Raw genomic sequence first — 16,267 nt, 5'->3', positions numbered from 1 at the left:
ATGGAGGAAGACCTAAAATTAATTCGAAGCCAACTATCCAGCCTATGCGAAGCTTTCACTCAAGTTAAGGACTGCGCTAAACTTATCTTAGGGAGGCTGGATAGTCAAGACGACAGGTTGGATCAAATAACAAAGCAACTGGCGCATATTTTCGATAGCTCAAACAATGAGAAGACATCATTTAAAGCCTTGAAATATGCAAGCGATAAACAAGCAAACGCGTCGTCTCCGGCATTGACAAATATGGGAGTTGCTCCACAAAGTTTAAACTTGATCGACAAGGTACGGTACAAGATCAATAAATTCCATAGTGAAACTTCTAAATTTCATAGTGAAACTTCTGTAATATGTTTTAGAGCAGTAGGAATTGTATTACACGACAACTGTAGTGCATGGTTCGATAACAACGGCTGTATCGATAGACAAGATCTATAGTATAACTTCACATTCCTTGCGCTTTGTTTCAGGTAAAGGAACCATTGCCAGAAATTGCACCGCTGGTTACCTCTAAAAGCTCTCCTTCCCTACACACTAATGAAAATTCGAAGAAAGGCAAGAAATACACTAAAAAACGTAAAATATTTTATTATAGTAATAATTTCTAACCAATATTGGGTTATTCAGGTAATGCGTTTTAAAAATACTTTTTTAAAAACTATTGTTGTGAGCTGAAGACACTTTTAGCTACTGTTTTAAGGTATAGAAAATTGTTTAGGTGCGAAATCAAGTGTTCCGCCATGTCGCCAGCGAATCAACAGACACATAAAACGAAAAATAGCTGATGAACTACAAGATAAAGAGAAAATACGGCCTAGACCAGATGCTATTGAGACAAAACAAGAAAAGAAGAAGTCCCACTTCCCAGCGAAGAAGATATCTTGTGAGAGTGGAGTGTTTTCGTCGGATGAGCTTTACTCGGAGGATTGCACAGATGAAGTCATATACGAAACAGGTAACTTAATTGACTATAGTAATCCGTTATTACACAATGCATAATCACTTTCTCTCTAGTTCAATGAAGAATGCGTCAAAATTATTCTAAATTTATTAAAAATATTTGTTTTGTTTTTTTCATTTTTATTTCAAGTAATTTCAAAATACCCCCCAAAAAAGAATATAATTAACTTCCTTTGTGCAAAGCTTGTGCGTTGGTGTTTTTTTAAACGTTCTTTTTTGCGTTTACCACCTTAATTTATCGGTTATTACAATTTTGTAAAAATGTCTGCGCACCCCAACCTGAAAAATACATACAATAATTGTTTCTCACTGTTACACAAAATTTTGGATCATTTACTTGAATATATTCCGTGACGTATCGATATTCTCCACTTTTCACTTTTTTTGTCTTGAGAAATGTATATTTAATTCAGAAGATATAGTTTAGTTCAAATTCATAGCAAGTTTTTAATTTAATTTACTCGCTGTTTCTAAGCTTTATCTGAGGAGGAAATCGACATTCCGCAACCGGCCACCATCGAGCATGGACAGCTTAACGCGAGCGACTCCCTGGCGACTGGCCAGAATGCAAGCGAAGTAATAAACACACAGTCACAACAGCAAAAGCCAGAACAGAGACAAAGCCCGGTTCCTCACAAAAGCGAACCTCGTCCCGACTTTGGCAGCAGACAGCAGTCCGACAGTGAACAGACGCAGAATTTAAACCGCGCAGGTTCTCAGTCGCCTGGTTGTGTCGTCACACAGCCGCAAGAAAACAATATACGCGACCAAAGTGACGTCACAGTCGCTGTGTACCAGGCGGTGGGGGCTGACAACGCCAATAAGGGCGATAAGGGCCCTTTGGGCCACGTAGAGATGTTTCTGGCGCCTGCACAGCCGCACAAGTTGCCAGAAGGAAGAAGAGCATCCTATGCAGGACTCACGACAAATGAAAAACAAACGGCTCAGCACAAATTGGAAAACAAAGACGAAGGTAAGTTTTATTTGGTGCGAATAACGTGTGTGTTTACGTCAGAATCGCCGTTCTAGATCAGGGAATAAAGCACAGGTCATCTTTATATAGTTCTTAACTAAAGGTTTTCAGCAAGTGTCCATGTTCATTGATGTTCAGTATAGGAGACGTAAAGTTGTCGCTATATCTGTACGAAAGTATATTAAAATGATCAAATTTTATTCATAAAAATTTGTTTTAACCTTTAAAGTGAATTAGGTTACAAAAAAGGTTTTGTTATGTGGCAACAGGTGCAGATATGACTCCGGCTACGATACCCACCGGAGAAATTACTAGAGCTCACTCAAGCTGCGATATCAGGCGAAACGACACTATGAAAAGCGATTCGGGAGACATGTGCATTGACAGAAGGTAAACATGGTAACGTGATTTTCCCGATAACATTAGTTTATTAGCAGAAGTGAAATATTTAATAAATTTGTAATTAGAATACAATAAATGCACAAATAAGCCACGAAAATGTGTGTGGATTGTAATATATTTTTTGTGTTTGCGTTTCATTTGCTTTGGTATGTTAATAATGAAACCGTAGCACAGCTATTTTCTGCAAGAAATCTGCAGTTCTGCAAGACAATGTGATTTGTTGGCTTGATTGTTTTAGTTATTTTAAGTTTGATGTACTATACTTTCCGTTTAGATTAATCGACGTAAAGCGCCAGTTTTCGGATTCAAGTACGAGCAGCGCCCCTGGTGGGATTCAAATCACCATAGGAGCGGATACAGATTCTGACGAGGAGCAAATCGAAATAGGTAAGGACTCCAGTAATTCGACTGAAATTAAATCAAATTCGGAATAACACCTAAACCTGTCAGAATAAGAGTCTCAAGTGCTAATTTTTAAACAGAATTAAAAATCGTTTTATAGAATCTCTTGGCTAACATCGAACCCAACCCTTAATTTTATGACTAACTTCCGAAGCGTTTAGGTTTTATTCCATCGTAGATATTTTTACGAAGAAATATTTTTGATTTAAACAATTTTTTAAGCTTTGCCCTCAATTCCCGCACCAGCGTTCTCCTACCGAAGTGTGACGGTAAAGAATTCCACTTACAAACACTTCTACGATCTAAAAGAACAGTTGGGAGGGTAAGAAACTAAATTTATTGCTCTAGCGTCGTAAAACATCGTTTTGTCTATTTGGCTTAATTACTTGTTAGGAAGCTGTGGACAATAACCGTATTTTTATTGACAGAGGCCGATTCGGCAAGGTGTACCGGTGCGTCGAAAAGAAAACCGGATTGCAATTGGCAGCGAAATGTTTCGTGTGCAAAAAGCCTGTGGCAAAGGTAAGAGTCAGAATAATAGTATAACCTTGAGCTTACGTTTGTATCAAATACCTTGATTTTTAAATTGTTGGTTTGTATAAAGTGTCGCTAAGGTAAGCAATACATTTAACTTATGATGCGTCCCATATTGTGAAGAATATTCATTAAGTGGTTACTCGTCTTTAAACAATTAGGCATGGTTATTATCAATTACCAAATTCGTCCTGCCGTGTGGAGATTCTAATAAGCAAAAGGCATTAGTTTGCAGATGGCGTTGCATAGGCTTATGGACGTCATTGTATTCTGCAAAACAAATGGTTAGAAGCAACAGGTTAGCGTAAATGCAGTTTGTACTATTTTGGACACAAGGTTTGCCGTTTAGATTGTTAAAATGGCGTGTTCGATAAATGCACAGAATGCAATAGATTGTGACCGCACCCTTCACTTTTTTTAACCAGATTTTTTATATCGGTTAAAAACATTAACCCAGTCAATAAGTCAAATCCCCAATCCCTAAGTTCCTCTTGTAATTTTCGAATTTCGGAAAAATTGCTTGTAGAATTTATACCACGTCTTTTCTGACAGAGCTTGTTGAAATCAAAATCGCTGAAGCGTTCTCCAAACAACCTAAAGACCAAACGCACTCAGCAAGAACCAGTCGACAAGGTGGAAAACAAATAAAAAACGACAATAACTAACATTTATTATTATAAAAATTCAGAAGTAATTAATGCGAAAACTAATTTACAATTTTTTCAACGTGTTATAACAGGAAGATGTGATGATAGAAATTGCTATTATGAACTTGATCGATCACGAAAATGTTGTGAAACTTTATGATGCTTTCGAGAATGACAACGCGATGACCCTAATCATGGAATAGTAAGTAATTATATTAAATAGCTGTTGTGACATACTTTGAATAAGAATTCACTCGAACGCTCTACGATTGCAACACATAATTTATTGCAGTTTGAGCGGCGGAGAACTTTTCGAGCGAGTGATCGCCGACCAATCACAACTAACCGAGCTGGATGCCGTTCTCTTTATGCAGCAAATCACCAAAGCCGTTCAGTACCTCCACAAAAACCTTATTCTACATCTCGACCTAAAGGTAAGGATAAATTACCATTCAACTAAAGTTTAACTGTTTAAGTTAAGATTAAGCTCCATTGAGGAAGAATAACAATTTCTTTCTACGTTTTTTTGTTTGTTTTTACTAAACATTTTTAAAAATTATTGCATTAAACACTTTAAAGCACTTAATTGTTTTAAGAGTAATCTGTTTTCACGATGTAACTTATTTTTTTTCGCAGCCGGAAAACATTCTCTGTTTAAACCGCACCACACATCACCTCAAGATTATCGACTTTGGTTTGGCGAGAAAGTACGTGTAAATTCTAGAGCTCAGTTAGGCTTATCATATTCAGGTTTCTCGTAATATTTACAAAAATGTAATACGATTATTTTTTTAACCTAAGAAAAGCTAAACATTATCGGACAAATATCTCACAAGAATATCGGAAGTATAAACCGGTATACAAGCACCTATCATATTTAGCTACATTATTATTATATAATAGCATGCTTGCACCCTTGCCTTAAAATATTTCTTTCCGTAAAAATAAGGTTCTTGAATTAAAACATAATTTTCTTCATATAGGTACAAACCGCGTCAGAAGTTGGTCGTACAATGGGGAACTCCCGAATTTATGGCGCCCGAGGTACTCAACTACGAAGTTGTAAGCTTTGCTTCGGACATGTGGAGTATGGGAGTTATCTGTTATATTTTGTAAGTAACCAAGAATAAGTTTTAATGGGTATACACAATATTTGAAACAGGAGCTGTGGTTAAAATTCAGTTTAGCAGATAGTCAAAAAATGTATGTTGCAGACTCAGTGGCATTTCTCCATTCCTTGGCGATTGTGATTCGGATACAATGGAAAATATTGCTGACTGTGCATGGGATTTCGAAGAGGAGCCATTTAAAATTGTATCTGAAGAAGGAAAAGACTTCATTTCCAGATTGTTAGTGGCAGAAAAAAGGTAAAAATGGAAAAACTTGGCCGTATGTAAGCCTTGTTAAAAGTTTTTTATTCGCTGGCGTTGATGTTTTGTTAACTTTTTTCCAGCGGAAGAATGAGTGCGACTCAATGCTTACGTCACGAATGGCTTTCCACGCCTTTAACGTCACGGCGGCGAAAGGCGCTGATGAACAAGAATAAACTGAAGGTTTTTCTCGCTCGTATGCATTGGAAGGTATACGCAAATCGGATTATGTCATAATGTTAAATGTAAAATATATTCTTGGGAATGTGAACAAACAAGTTTACGTCTTAGGCCTATTCGTTATATGACAATTGGGCTGTAACAAAACTTGACTCGCCGGTTTGCTAGATGACAGTATCGTGTATTTGTTTGCGATACATAATATTCATAATATAAAAAAGATATTTTATACTCGTTTACTAGTAAAATAAATATTAAAATTCATTATTTTTAAGTATTTGAAATTTGAATCAAATACTTTTACCAGAAGATGTGTGGACCTATTTTTTTTAAAGGCTGAAATTAGGGTTGTTATTTTAGTTTGATCAAAACACTCTAATATTTGTGTGACTTTTTATTGTTATAAAGCTTAACTGTTTTAGACCCATTATAATTTATTGGGTTATTTGTTATGTACAGTTGTTTTTATTTACAGAAAGTTCGACAGTTAATACAAACCGAACAGTAAACAAGCAATTGCGCTATATACTCATCCGATAAAGGAATTCAGCGAAATATTTGTTTTTTTTAGGCAGGTATAGCAGCTGTGACTGCCGCAAACTGGCTGAAAAGCAAAGTAAACACCGAAAACGACATCGAGTCAGCTGTGTGATGACGTCCAACTGGTTCTCCAGTGACGAGTTTTTCAGCTGATGATGATGAACCTTTCAAAGCCTGACGAAGTTCAGACCTGACTTATCGCAACTGCTAATGCGAGACCTGGTCGACCACTGCAACCGCTGTTGCTTACATCTCTTTAAATGCGTGACATGAGTTGATACTTTTGTGTATGACTTTAAATAACTTTATGGAATGGTATTAAGGAACATGGTTTAGCAAAAGGCGCATTGTTTGACTGCATGGCATAAGAAACAATGGGTGAAACTTAATATTTTTCTATTTCTATTCTATGTTCTGGCTTGATAAGGCTACATTTTGTTTTAAAAATGTGTATTAGCCTACTTGTTGCTTATCTTATAAGACGAATAGTTTTCCTACTTGTGTCGCATGTGGAATTTGACGTATTCATAAAAGAACAAAATAAAAACTTTAAATCATATTTTTTTTGTGTATCTTACCAAACGTAGCGAAATTATTTTTATGTCCTGCTCTGATCATAACTGCGCTCGTTTAAACTTGTTTATTGTAATATACTTGAATCTGTAGTGTTTTCGGCCTCCTATAACTAAATTGAAGGTAGCAAGAAAAAACACTTCCATACTAAGCACTAAACGTTTGCTAGTAAAGTAAAACAATACATTTTGCGGAACTCCAGTCTCCAGCCGTAAGACCAAAATAAGAACAACATCAACATCGGAATAAATCACAGTTCGAAATGAGACCTTAAAATAGGACTAATGCCTAACAGTCGTAACAACGTCTAGATCGGAATAAGACCTAAATGGCCAGAATAAGGCCTATACAAATTTTTACCCACCCTAAGTACATCACTAACTTTCCTTATAATTTTAACTTTATCCCAATTTCTAAACCCTACCATTACCCCCCACTAACCGCAAACAGGCGCAAAAAATACCAAAAGAGGCGGCCTAACGGCGCCGGTCAAACTAGGGCTACACCTAAGCGGCCGATGCCAGACCGATAGACCCCGATCATCCCATACCCTCTCCCTAGAGTTTCAGGTGTTATTTTTGGCTTATTAGGATGATTTAGTAGGTATTTCTTCAAGTCCTATTTAGGCGATTTATTTTTTATTTTGTCTTGAATACAACTGCGAATTCGGCTTTAATAAGTCATTGGTTTTGTACTACGGTATTATTGATTATTCTGCTTTAGATATTGTTGCCCTGTAGCTGAGGTCTTATTGTGTGTTTCCATTTTGCGATCAGGAAATTAAAAAAAAAATATTTCTCCAAAAGTGTTATGGTGATGGCATAGTATAATGAGCGAAGACCGTTCGATTTTCATTTTAAAGGAGCAATTTATCTCAAAGTAAAGATCCGGTCATACTTTTTAAATAATATTACATACGATCAGAAAAAGTTCCACAATGGTCAAAATTATAAAATAATTAGTTAAGACAATTAAACCGTGGTGAAAAGTGTGCTGTTTTGAACCCTATAGGCTAAACTTAATGAGAAAAGGAAATTATTGCTGTTACCGTCCAGAGCGCACTAGTAACACGATCATTTAATTGACTTATGCGCTTATTAATTAATTGGTTAGAGTTTTGTTCTTTTAAAACCATCTTGGACTTGATGCCACTTGAACATTTTTCAAAATACTAGTCGCCGATAAACCTAGTCTTCTCGCGTAAAGTAAAAACTACTGTTATTTATTTGACACCTAACCTTAACAAACGGCGAATCAGCGCAAGCTGTCAAACTTACAGCGTACAGTGCGAACGATAAGCAAAAAGAAAATACTTTAACTGAAGTTCGTTTATTTACAACCGTTACTAAATTGCAAATGCACACGACGCGCAACCACATCGCATAATAGCTAACTCGTAGGTCATATTTTAAAAAATCAACCAGGGTCAAAGGTTTGAAATGGTGTTGCAAAACATTTTTAGGCATTAGGCATCGCATTAAGCTGCGAGACAAAACGTGCACAACGACATAAAATGACGTTGCTAACTAGAACATAGAACAATGACACGTCAAAGGAAGTAAAATAATAAACAAATTTCCTACTCGAACATGCCTATGAGGCGAACATTTAGACCAAAGCCAGTGCCTAAATCGCGAACTATGCCATTACTACGGGGCATTTTTAATGAAGGGATAAAGTATTACCCAAATCGGCCAAGTAAAATACTGTTGCCGTTTGTGAACTATGCTTGTTTTTCAAAAAAAATATATTAAAATAAAAACATGTGCCGAAGAATTTCAGGGAAAGCAAGTTACACTTAGGCTCTTAAAAAACGCTCACAAAATAAATTCAATAGAGAAAAATGTTTTTTGTCAAACTTAGCACCTGGCTGTATAATCGCCCGCTGCAATTAAAAGCAAACACAGCTGGTTATGTGCAACAGCTTGTGGCGGGCTGGTCTTACAGTTTAAAAAAACAACTGGAGTAATATCCCGCCTGTGTTTGCAATTAATCGATTTGCCACATCTCGACCCACATCGCCGGCGTATTTCCCGGTACAAATGTTGAGGACAGATATGAAGGAATTGCGATGCGGGGAAAGGAAAACTAGGTTAAGCCGTCAGTTGTCGACAGAAGACGTCTCGCCCAGAGCGACGCGAACTAAGACATGTTTTCACATCGCGTTCGAACTTGGTAAACAGCTGCGTAGTGCGCACGTGTTGAAATCGGTTACCTGGCCTTCCTATAGTAAACCTAAGTTGAAAGCCTTTTCTCCCTATAGTTTACTTTGTCAAATATACTTTTATAAGAAATTATTTCGGAATTCGTTTTAATTTTTGAAACACACTCACAGCGATTTAATGGCTGTAAAGAATAATTAATTAGCGACCTAAAGTATAAAGTGGATTATCACAATACAGGCAAAAACGTAAAAATTAGGAAATCCTCCCAAGCTGAAATCACAAGCTTAGGTTACACTGCTGTAGGCGTTTTAATTGTCCGAAAAACGAAGTGGCTCAAACAATGTGGAATCATACAATAGGCCAGAACTTCAAGAAAAGGCATTACTACCGATCGGACAAATACATCTTGCCTAGGTTAAATTAAAAACATAGAGGAGTAACCAATAAATAAACTAGGGTTACGTAATACAAGGCGTCCAGTCATTTGCAGACGTACGGGAAAGTCGCCCGAACCAAGAGAAGGTAATTTTTTTTTTGAAAATCCGACGGTGGTTGGGTGTACATTTTAGTCGTTTCGGCGTGGAATATAAAGAAGTGTGGTTGCACAAAAGTGATTAGTGGCTCTGGCATTGCATTCCACCCCGCTGGTGACCATCCTCGTCATCCTCCTCGTAGATATTTCGACTGCCACGCGCTTTGCGGGTTTCGTCGAATCTAAGGAGAAATGTGCAAATCAAAACATTAGAAATGATCTGGAATATTTAAACATTTTTTGAGGATTAATTAAGTGTTTACACAAAAAGTAATTCTGTTGTAACCAGGGCTGCGGAGTACGTTAAAAACAACCCGAGTCCGACTGCGGCCAAAAAATAGACCCGCGTCCGAGTCCGAATCCCGAGTCAGACTCCAGCCAAATGTAAGATTTTGTTGAGTGCTTAGTCCAGCTCTGACTCTACAGCCTGTATTTTACCCATTACGCTACTAAATTAAGGTGGATTTTCTGCAATCCACTCATATTTGTGTCATAATTGATTCACCCGCATTACATGGTTTAAAAATATTTCACATTTGCTATTACACTTTTACAACTCATATTTTGCTGCCTTAACAGTTTTAAAATTGGTTGTAACACCAGCACACCTGAAATTATTACAAGCAAAAACCTAGGACATAACAGTACATAATAGCCAATGTCTTACTCGGACAAATTGACTTCTTCCATATCATCGGTAACGATCACTTCTTCTTTGCGGGGTAAAAGTTTTTCCAGTCTTTGAATATTCTCTTGTGAAGTCCATCCATCATCGGGGAAAACAACTTTGAATTGGATGATAAGACGACCCCTAGTGAAGGGATCGCGATGGATCGGCATTCCCTCATTAATAACACATTTAATGTCGCCATACTTTATCACTTCGCCTATAAGAAACATTTAAAAGCATATTAATAATCTGCTGAAAGTAAAATGTTCAGCGATTACTCATTAATAATAAAATAAAAGATCTAACAGCTTACAAAAATGCTTCATAGTGTAACGATTTTGCAATATAATGGCAGGCAATTATGGTGGTTTAGTTTGATTGTTTAATGTCGCGTAACATTACCTGGAATGGTTGAAACTACAATCTCCCTTTTGTCCAAAGTGGTGATAACACGCTGAAAGCCACAGAGTGCTTCGGTAATTGATAGGTCCATTTTCATTATAAGATCTTCATGTTGTCTAGATAGATATTTTAAATTAATTTATGACCGAGCTTTTGACAAGAAGGTATGTAAAGACTAACAAATTAAATTCTTAAACCAACATTTACCATCTTAAGCAAGAGCAGTTTATTAAGTAACAAAAAAGTCCCAAAAACATAGGCTATATATACCTGTGATACGTGCTGTGCTCTTTTTCCACAAGAACAATAACAACATCACCAGCTTCAAGGCCTGGCTCCTGGTCTCCTTCGCCATGAAAAACTATCTTTTGGCCCTCTGCCATTCCTGTAAATAAATACCAATCAGTAACTATGAACATCACAGATAATGACTCTCATTTTTAAAAAAACTTTGTGATATATGGTATCAAAGTAACAATTTCCATAAACTTGTGAGTGTCATGGCAGCAGGATTTTGTGACATACCTTTGTCAACATGGACCTCCAGTATTTTATTTTGCTTGATAAGTTTATCACCCCTGCAGGTCTTGCAACGATCTTTGGCATTGATTCTTTCTCCTTTACCGTCACATTCTCGGCACATGGATTGAATCTAGCAGTTTGTTTAAGAAAACAAAATGTAACATGATAACCAAAGTTGTATTTTATTATTCTTATTATTGCAAAACTAAAAAAAAGCATAACCAAGGAGTTCGAGGAACTGTATTAAAATATTACTAAACCTGTTGCATCATTCCTGGCCCAATCTGTTGAATTTTAACTTGAATTCCTGTCCCCCGACAAGTGTTGCACTTAGAAACAGCTCCAGCTTTGCCACCTCTTCCCTCACATTTGTCGCAGATTACATTTTTCTGCAGTGAGAGTTTTTTTGTAGTTCCATTGTACATGTCCTCGAGCGACACCTTAAGCTGGTGTACAACATCTTTTCCTTTTTGCTGCTGATGCCGCCTGCCACTGCCGCCTCCTGTAACATTATAAATATCCTTTATGTTACAGTTGCTATACTTCGGGTGCAAAAGCAAACATCTGATATAGAAATCTTTGTTGTCCAAAAGGTTTAGTTTTCAACTAAATATGGACCTAAAGCTTTTTCAGGCGTAAAGCAAGACATTTTGATTTAACTAAAAAATAATAAAAAGGACTATTTAATATTTTACAAGCGGGCAGTTTTTAAATACAAATTGGGCTTATAACTTTATATTACAATGCTTGCATATAAAATATATCTCACCAAAAAACATATCAAAAATGTCAAATGCCCCATGTCCCTCTCGACCACCTCCTTCTTTTAATGCTTGCATACCACCGTCATCATAAATGCGTCGCTTCTTTGCATCAGCAAGGACTTCATAGGCAAAGGAAACTTCCTTGAACTAAATAAATTTCAAACAATTTAAATAGGAAGATTACAACGTATGCTTTTTCTTTATTAAAAATAAATCATTAATAATTAAATAATAATTTATTGTCACCTTTTCAGCACTATGTGGATCATCTGGATTTTTGTCAGGGTGAAACTTCATTGCCAGCTTTCTGTAGGCTTTTTTAAGGTCTGTATCAGATGCACTTGTGCTTACACCAAGGGTGTCGTAAAGTTTTGTTTCTCTCACCATTTTTGCAATTCAAATGAATATTAAGAAAAGTTCAATAAATACTACAGGTAATAATAAAATGACTGTAAAGAAGAGTGTGAACCAGATTTGCAAAATTAATTACGATTCATTGCTAATTGGTGAACGGTTTGGAAAACTTTGGCGCTGGTCTGGGATCCTATCACAATGAACATTATTTAGGTTAGCGTTTAGCTGGGTTAAGTAATATTATTAAATAATACCCATAATAATTACTTGACCCATCCTCACCAAAACACTCAACAGGACTCAAAACCAAAACGTGCACATTGTGCGCACAACGTGCACTTGCGATATGTGCACGGTTCGGTGCACATTCCAAGGTGCACATTGTGCACTTGTGATATGTACGCAAGCCGAAATGTGCACATTGTGCGCACAATGTGCACTTGCGATATGTGACGATTAAGTGCACATTGTGCACTATCGCTCAATGTATCAGCGAACGTTATACAGAAAACTAAATAACTTCATATTAAACGATTTTTCCGATGATGTTTTTGTATAAAAAAGATCAAGTAAAACATGTTATTTTTCGTGCCATTCTTTTTATTATGATATATTTTCTATTTGAGTTCCACTTTTATGGATTTCTGATTATATGGAGTGGATTTATTATGCATGTTATTTTTCGATCGATTCTTTTTATAATTCTTTTTTTTTAATTGAGTCCCAATTGTATGGATTTTCGATTATATGGGTTAAATTTACCAAACAAATAAGTTAACAACTGGAGGTAACTAAACCTGAAAACCCGTAAAAGTATTTTTAAACGTTCATAATTTTTAACTACTCTGCTATGTGGGCATGGTTATGACGTCATTGGGTATCGGATTGTGATACTTTTTGTTCACGATATTGGTTATCGGAAAAAATGTCACGTTTTGGGCACCCCTAACCAATTGCATGTTAATAGGACATTTTAAACGTAAGGCAACACTTCTTGTATTTAAAGATCTATTTGACCATTTTTAATCTAATTCAACTACACTATTGCATTTTAATTTTGTTAACTTAGAAACAAATTTGTTAGAATTAGTTGAACATTGAATAGCGATACGTCTGCTTAGGTTGTTTGTGTTTGTTTTTAAATGATCAATGAATTCTAAAAATAACTTTCGTAATTAGTGGCTTTATCGACCTCTTAATTGGTGGCTCTATCGAATTTAAAAAACTTCAACACAAAAGTTTATTTTATAAAACCAGAAAATTGAAGGCGTCACGGCACGCATATAGCACAAAAGCAATTAGGGAACAAAACAATACTCACTTCAGGGCGAAATAACAATCGTAGGATAAAAAGTTGGAAATGGTTGAATAGAAAAATTGAAAAATAAAAAGTAAAGGTAAGGCCTACATTTATGCAACATCCAAAAAGGTAAAGAATGCTGAACTGTTACCGAATCTGAACCGTTTTTTGGAAAATTTTAAGGACCAGAACCGGAACTGAACGGAATAATTTGAAAGAACATAAACCTTAACCGAACCCCAACCTGTAAACAAAAGCGGTTCACTCCAGCATGACGTCACAATTTGTATTTTACAGAGTTAAGTTAACGCCATGTTCGTAATTTTATGACAAAAATATGAATATTGATTAAATAAAACGTTGATTTTTCATTTTTCTATATATTATCAATGAGTTGCTGTTTTTTTAATACGTCACGTAACTCAGCTTAAATGACTTTACAATTCAAAAATATTCTTGCCTCTAACCAACGAAATTGCAAACCGTGCTCAAAATGCGTCCGATTCTCTCGGTATCCACCCGACGAATGACGATGCAACACAACGCCATCCGAAACGCAACCGCACACAAAGTTGTTACGCAGCGCTAGAAAAACTGAGACTTCGAAATTCACACTAAGTCCTATCCCTGAGGGAAAACCAAGTCGGTGGGTAGCTGACCCGAACGGCGAAAGGGTCTACAATAATTAAATTTGTGACAATCTGTATATCTTCTGGTAAGTAGGAAAAGTACAAATCCTACATCTGCTTGTCTGTCTGTTTTTAAGTTCGACAATAATAATCGGCTGCCGGACAAATAGCGCCTTACCATCACACCCGGTGGAAAAAGTGATCACGGAAAAAAGAGTGTGCAACTTTTTAGCCACCTTTGCCGCACCGGCACATTAAAAGCACATCAAATTCAAGTGAGGTGCACATTAGATGCAGATTTAATGTACATTTGGCGCAAATATCGCAAGTGCACAATGTGCACCTTCAAATGTGCACTGAACCGTTCACATATCGCAAGTGCACATTGTGAGCACAATGTGCACCTTCGAATGCGGTGCACATATAACAAGTGCACATTGTGCGCACAATGTGCACATTTTGGTTCGTGCACATATAACAAGTGCACATTGTGCGCACAATGTGCACATTTTGGTTCGTGCACATATGACAAGTGCACATTGTGCGCACAATGTGCACCTTCGAATGCGGTGCACATATAGCAAGTGCACATTGTGCGCACAATGTGCACATTTTGGTTTTGAGCCCGTCTCAAAACACTAACCTACACCATAACCCAAATAATGTGCATAAGAATGTATTCTTAATTGCATACTAATTCTATAGCTGTTTACCACACTTTTAATTTCAAACTTTAGGGACCGGCTAATTCTTTCATATATGGAAAACTGATCAATTGGTTACTGTACTCTGAAGTTCGGTAATGAGTTGCCAGGCATATAGCCTCTTTCAATCAGAAATGCATGGTTCTAGAAAATTAATAACAATGCCTCTACAATCATACCACTATATTATTACAGTAATAAAATGAGTTGTTAGGTGCCAGAAAGAAATAAAAATGGGAGAATAAATATAATAATACTTGAGCTTTCCTAACCCAAATCCTAAGTCAACACTTCGAGTTGAACAACTAGATGTGTGGTAGGATTTTGGACCAGCGCCGAGCTTTATGTAAATTAGTGAATGGTACATACGAGCTAAATAAGAAAATAATTTTACCTATACAAACTTAATCTGGCTCTGGCATGAATTTAAAAAACTGTTTCCTAAACCGACATAATTTCTAAATCTTAAAATGCCTTTAGCAACGTTAAATGTAAGCAAATAAAGAAACTAAAGCTAAGCAAGATGCGAACACTTTTTAAAGTATACGAATAATGTCTTATAAGATCGTAAAAGCAAATTACAACGATGGAAGTAATTTAGCATTCTTTGTTCATTTTCTCCTCGTTGGCGTGCAATCCCGAATTTTCGTTACCACTAGAGAGCAGTGCAAACTCCACTTTTTTAAATTCTAATAATAATCAACACAAAAAAACTATTTAAATGTTGTATATATAATGTCTTTACAAAAATAACACAGGGAAAACACTATAACAGCAATTAAACACTCAAAAACAAGTAGAAGCGTCCTGCCGTGAACACGTTCTAAATTATATATACTTATTTTACAAAATATTTTGTTCCAATAAGCATAAAATATATTAATCGCCTTGGAAAATCACACCAATTTAACCTTCAGCTTTTGCCAACTCGGTTAAATATGGTGCATACATTTTTTGTTTGCAATAACGTTTTCTGTATTCGTATTCGTACTTAACAAAAAAGGTATGATAATAAGGAGTAGGATGCTGAAAATTAATAAAAAAATATTCAAAACGTTTTAAATATACTACCTACAACATGAGAAATATGATTTTTATTTTACATCAAACTGGTCAAATTATAAATTTAAATCGTTCCGAAAAGTTAGTTTAGTACAGAATATCTGAAAATGAAATATTGTTGGAGTCGAGATTATATTGTCCCATGTCTCTGTGACGTCACAAAACGTCATTGTACATTGCAATATTTTCACTAGAAATACGTGTAAAGCTCTATGATCGAAAGACAAATCGTTTAGTTAATCTGATTTTCAAATGTAAAACAAAATATTTTGGGGATATAGTATTTTACTGTTTCATTCAACGTATCGTGTTTTGTTGGTTGTTGTTTGTAAGTAAAATAATAGGCGTTGGTCTAGAATCCTCCCAAAGCGTTCAAACAATTGTTAAATCAACGCAAAATGTCAGGGTACGGGTTAGCGTTTGGGTGTGGGTGTGTCAAGTATTATTATTTAATAATACTATTCTTAATCCACCCAAAACGCTAACCCGCACCCTAACTCAATTTCCCAAATAATGTGCGTTGTGGAATAGGATTCTAGACCAGCGCCAAAATTATTGTTGACCGTCACTAACGTTTTATTGCCA

The 16,267-nt window shown here is 36.1% G+C and overlaps 2 protein-coding genes across 3 annotated transcripts; one reads left to right on the top strand and one right to left on the bottom strand.

The window, feature by feature from the left end:
- On the top strand, positions 1-6,117 carry LOC146160701 (myosin light chain kinase 2, skeletal/cardiac muscle-like). The gene is made up of 16 exons (XM_083384990.1): positions 1-282; positions 468-552; positions 716-952; positions 1,433-1,930; positions 2,200-2,320; positions 2,607-2,719; positions 2,957-3,056; positions 3,163-3,256; positions 3,821-3,901; positions 4,008-4,117; positions 4,208-4,349; positions 4,552-4,622; positions 4,899-5,027; positions 5,130-5,282; positions 5,369-5,495; positions 6,037-6,117. The coding sequence occupies exons 1-16, from the start codon at positions 1-3 to the stop codon at positions 6,115-6,117; spliced, it is 2,424 nt and encodes an 807-aa protein (XP_083241116.1).
- A 1,667-nt stretch (positions 6,118-7,784) lies between these two features.
- Positions 7,785-12,275, bottom strand: LOC146160700 (dnaJ homolog subfamily A member 1-like). Of its 2 annotated transcripts, none has more exons than XM_083385774.1 (8): positions 11,880-12,275; positions 11,639-11,780; positions 11,130-11,368; positions 10,873-10,999; positions 10,618-10,732; positions 10,348-10,463; positions 9,943-10,162; positions 7,785-9,457 (listed from the first exon to the last, which is right to left on the bottom strand). In XM_083385774.1, the coding sequence occupies exons 1-8, from the start codon at positions 12,018-12,020 to the stop codon at positions 9,358-9,360; spliced, it is 1,200 nt and encodes a 399-aa protein (XP_083241900.1). In that variant the 5' UTR covers positions 12,021-12,275; the 3' UTR covers positions 7,785-9,357. The 2 variants fall into 2 exon arrangements, with proteins under 2 accessions (XP_083241900.1, XP_083241899.1); XM_083385773.1 differs by having other exon boundaries at positions 11,130-11,371; positions 11,880-12,274.
- Positions 12,276-16,267: the final 3,992 nt, after the last annotated feature.

This window comes from Ascidiella aspersa, chromosome 3 (genome assembly GCF_963924565.1).
Source record: "Ascidiella aspersa chromosome 3, kaAscAspe10.2, whole genome shotgun sequence".
NCBI classification, from domain to species: Eukaryota; Metazoa; Chordata; class Ascidiacea; order Phlebobranchia; family Ascidiidae; genus Ascidiella; species Ascidiella aspersa.
This window is presented reverse-complemented; position numbering and strand designations above follow the sequence as displayed.

Coding starts and splice junctions, on each gene's coding strand:
- LOC146160701 (XM_083384990.1), top strand. CDS start 1: ATGGAGGAAGACCTAAAATTAATTCGAAGCCAACTATCCAGCCTATGC. Junction 553..715: donor TAATGAAAATTCGAAGAAAG/GCAAGAAATACA, acceptor AAAATTGTTTAG/GTGCGAAATCAAGTGTTCCG. Junction 3,902..4,007: donor AGCAAGAACCAGTCGACAAG/GTGGAAAACAAA, acceptor GTGTTATAACAG/GAAGATGTGATGATAGAAAT.
- LOC146160700 (XM_083385773.1), bottom strand. CDS start 12,020: ATGGTGAGAGAAACAAAACTTTACGACACCCTTGGTGTAAGCACAAGT. Junction 11,781..11,879: donor ATCCACATAGTGCTGAAAAG/GTGACAATAAAT, acceptor AAATTTATTTAG/TTCAAGGAAGTTTCCTTTGC. Junction 11,000..11,129: donor GGCCAGGAATGATGCAACAG/GTTTAGTAATAT, acceptor ACAAACTGCTAG/ATTCAATCCATGTGCCGAGA.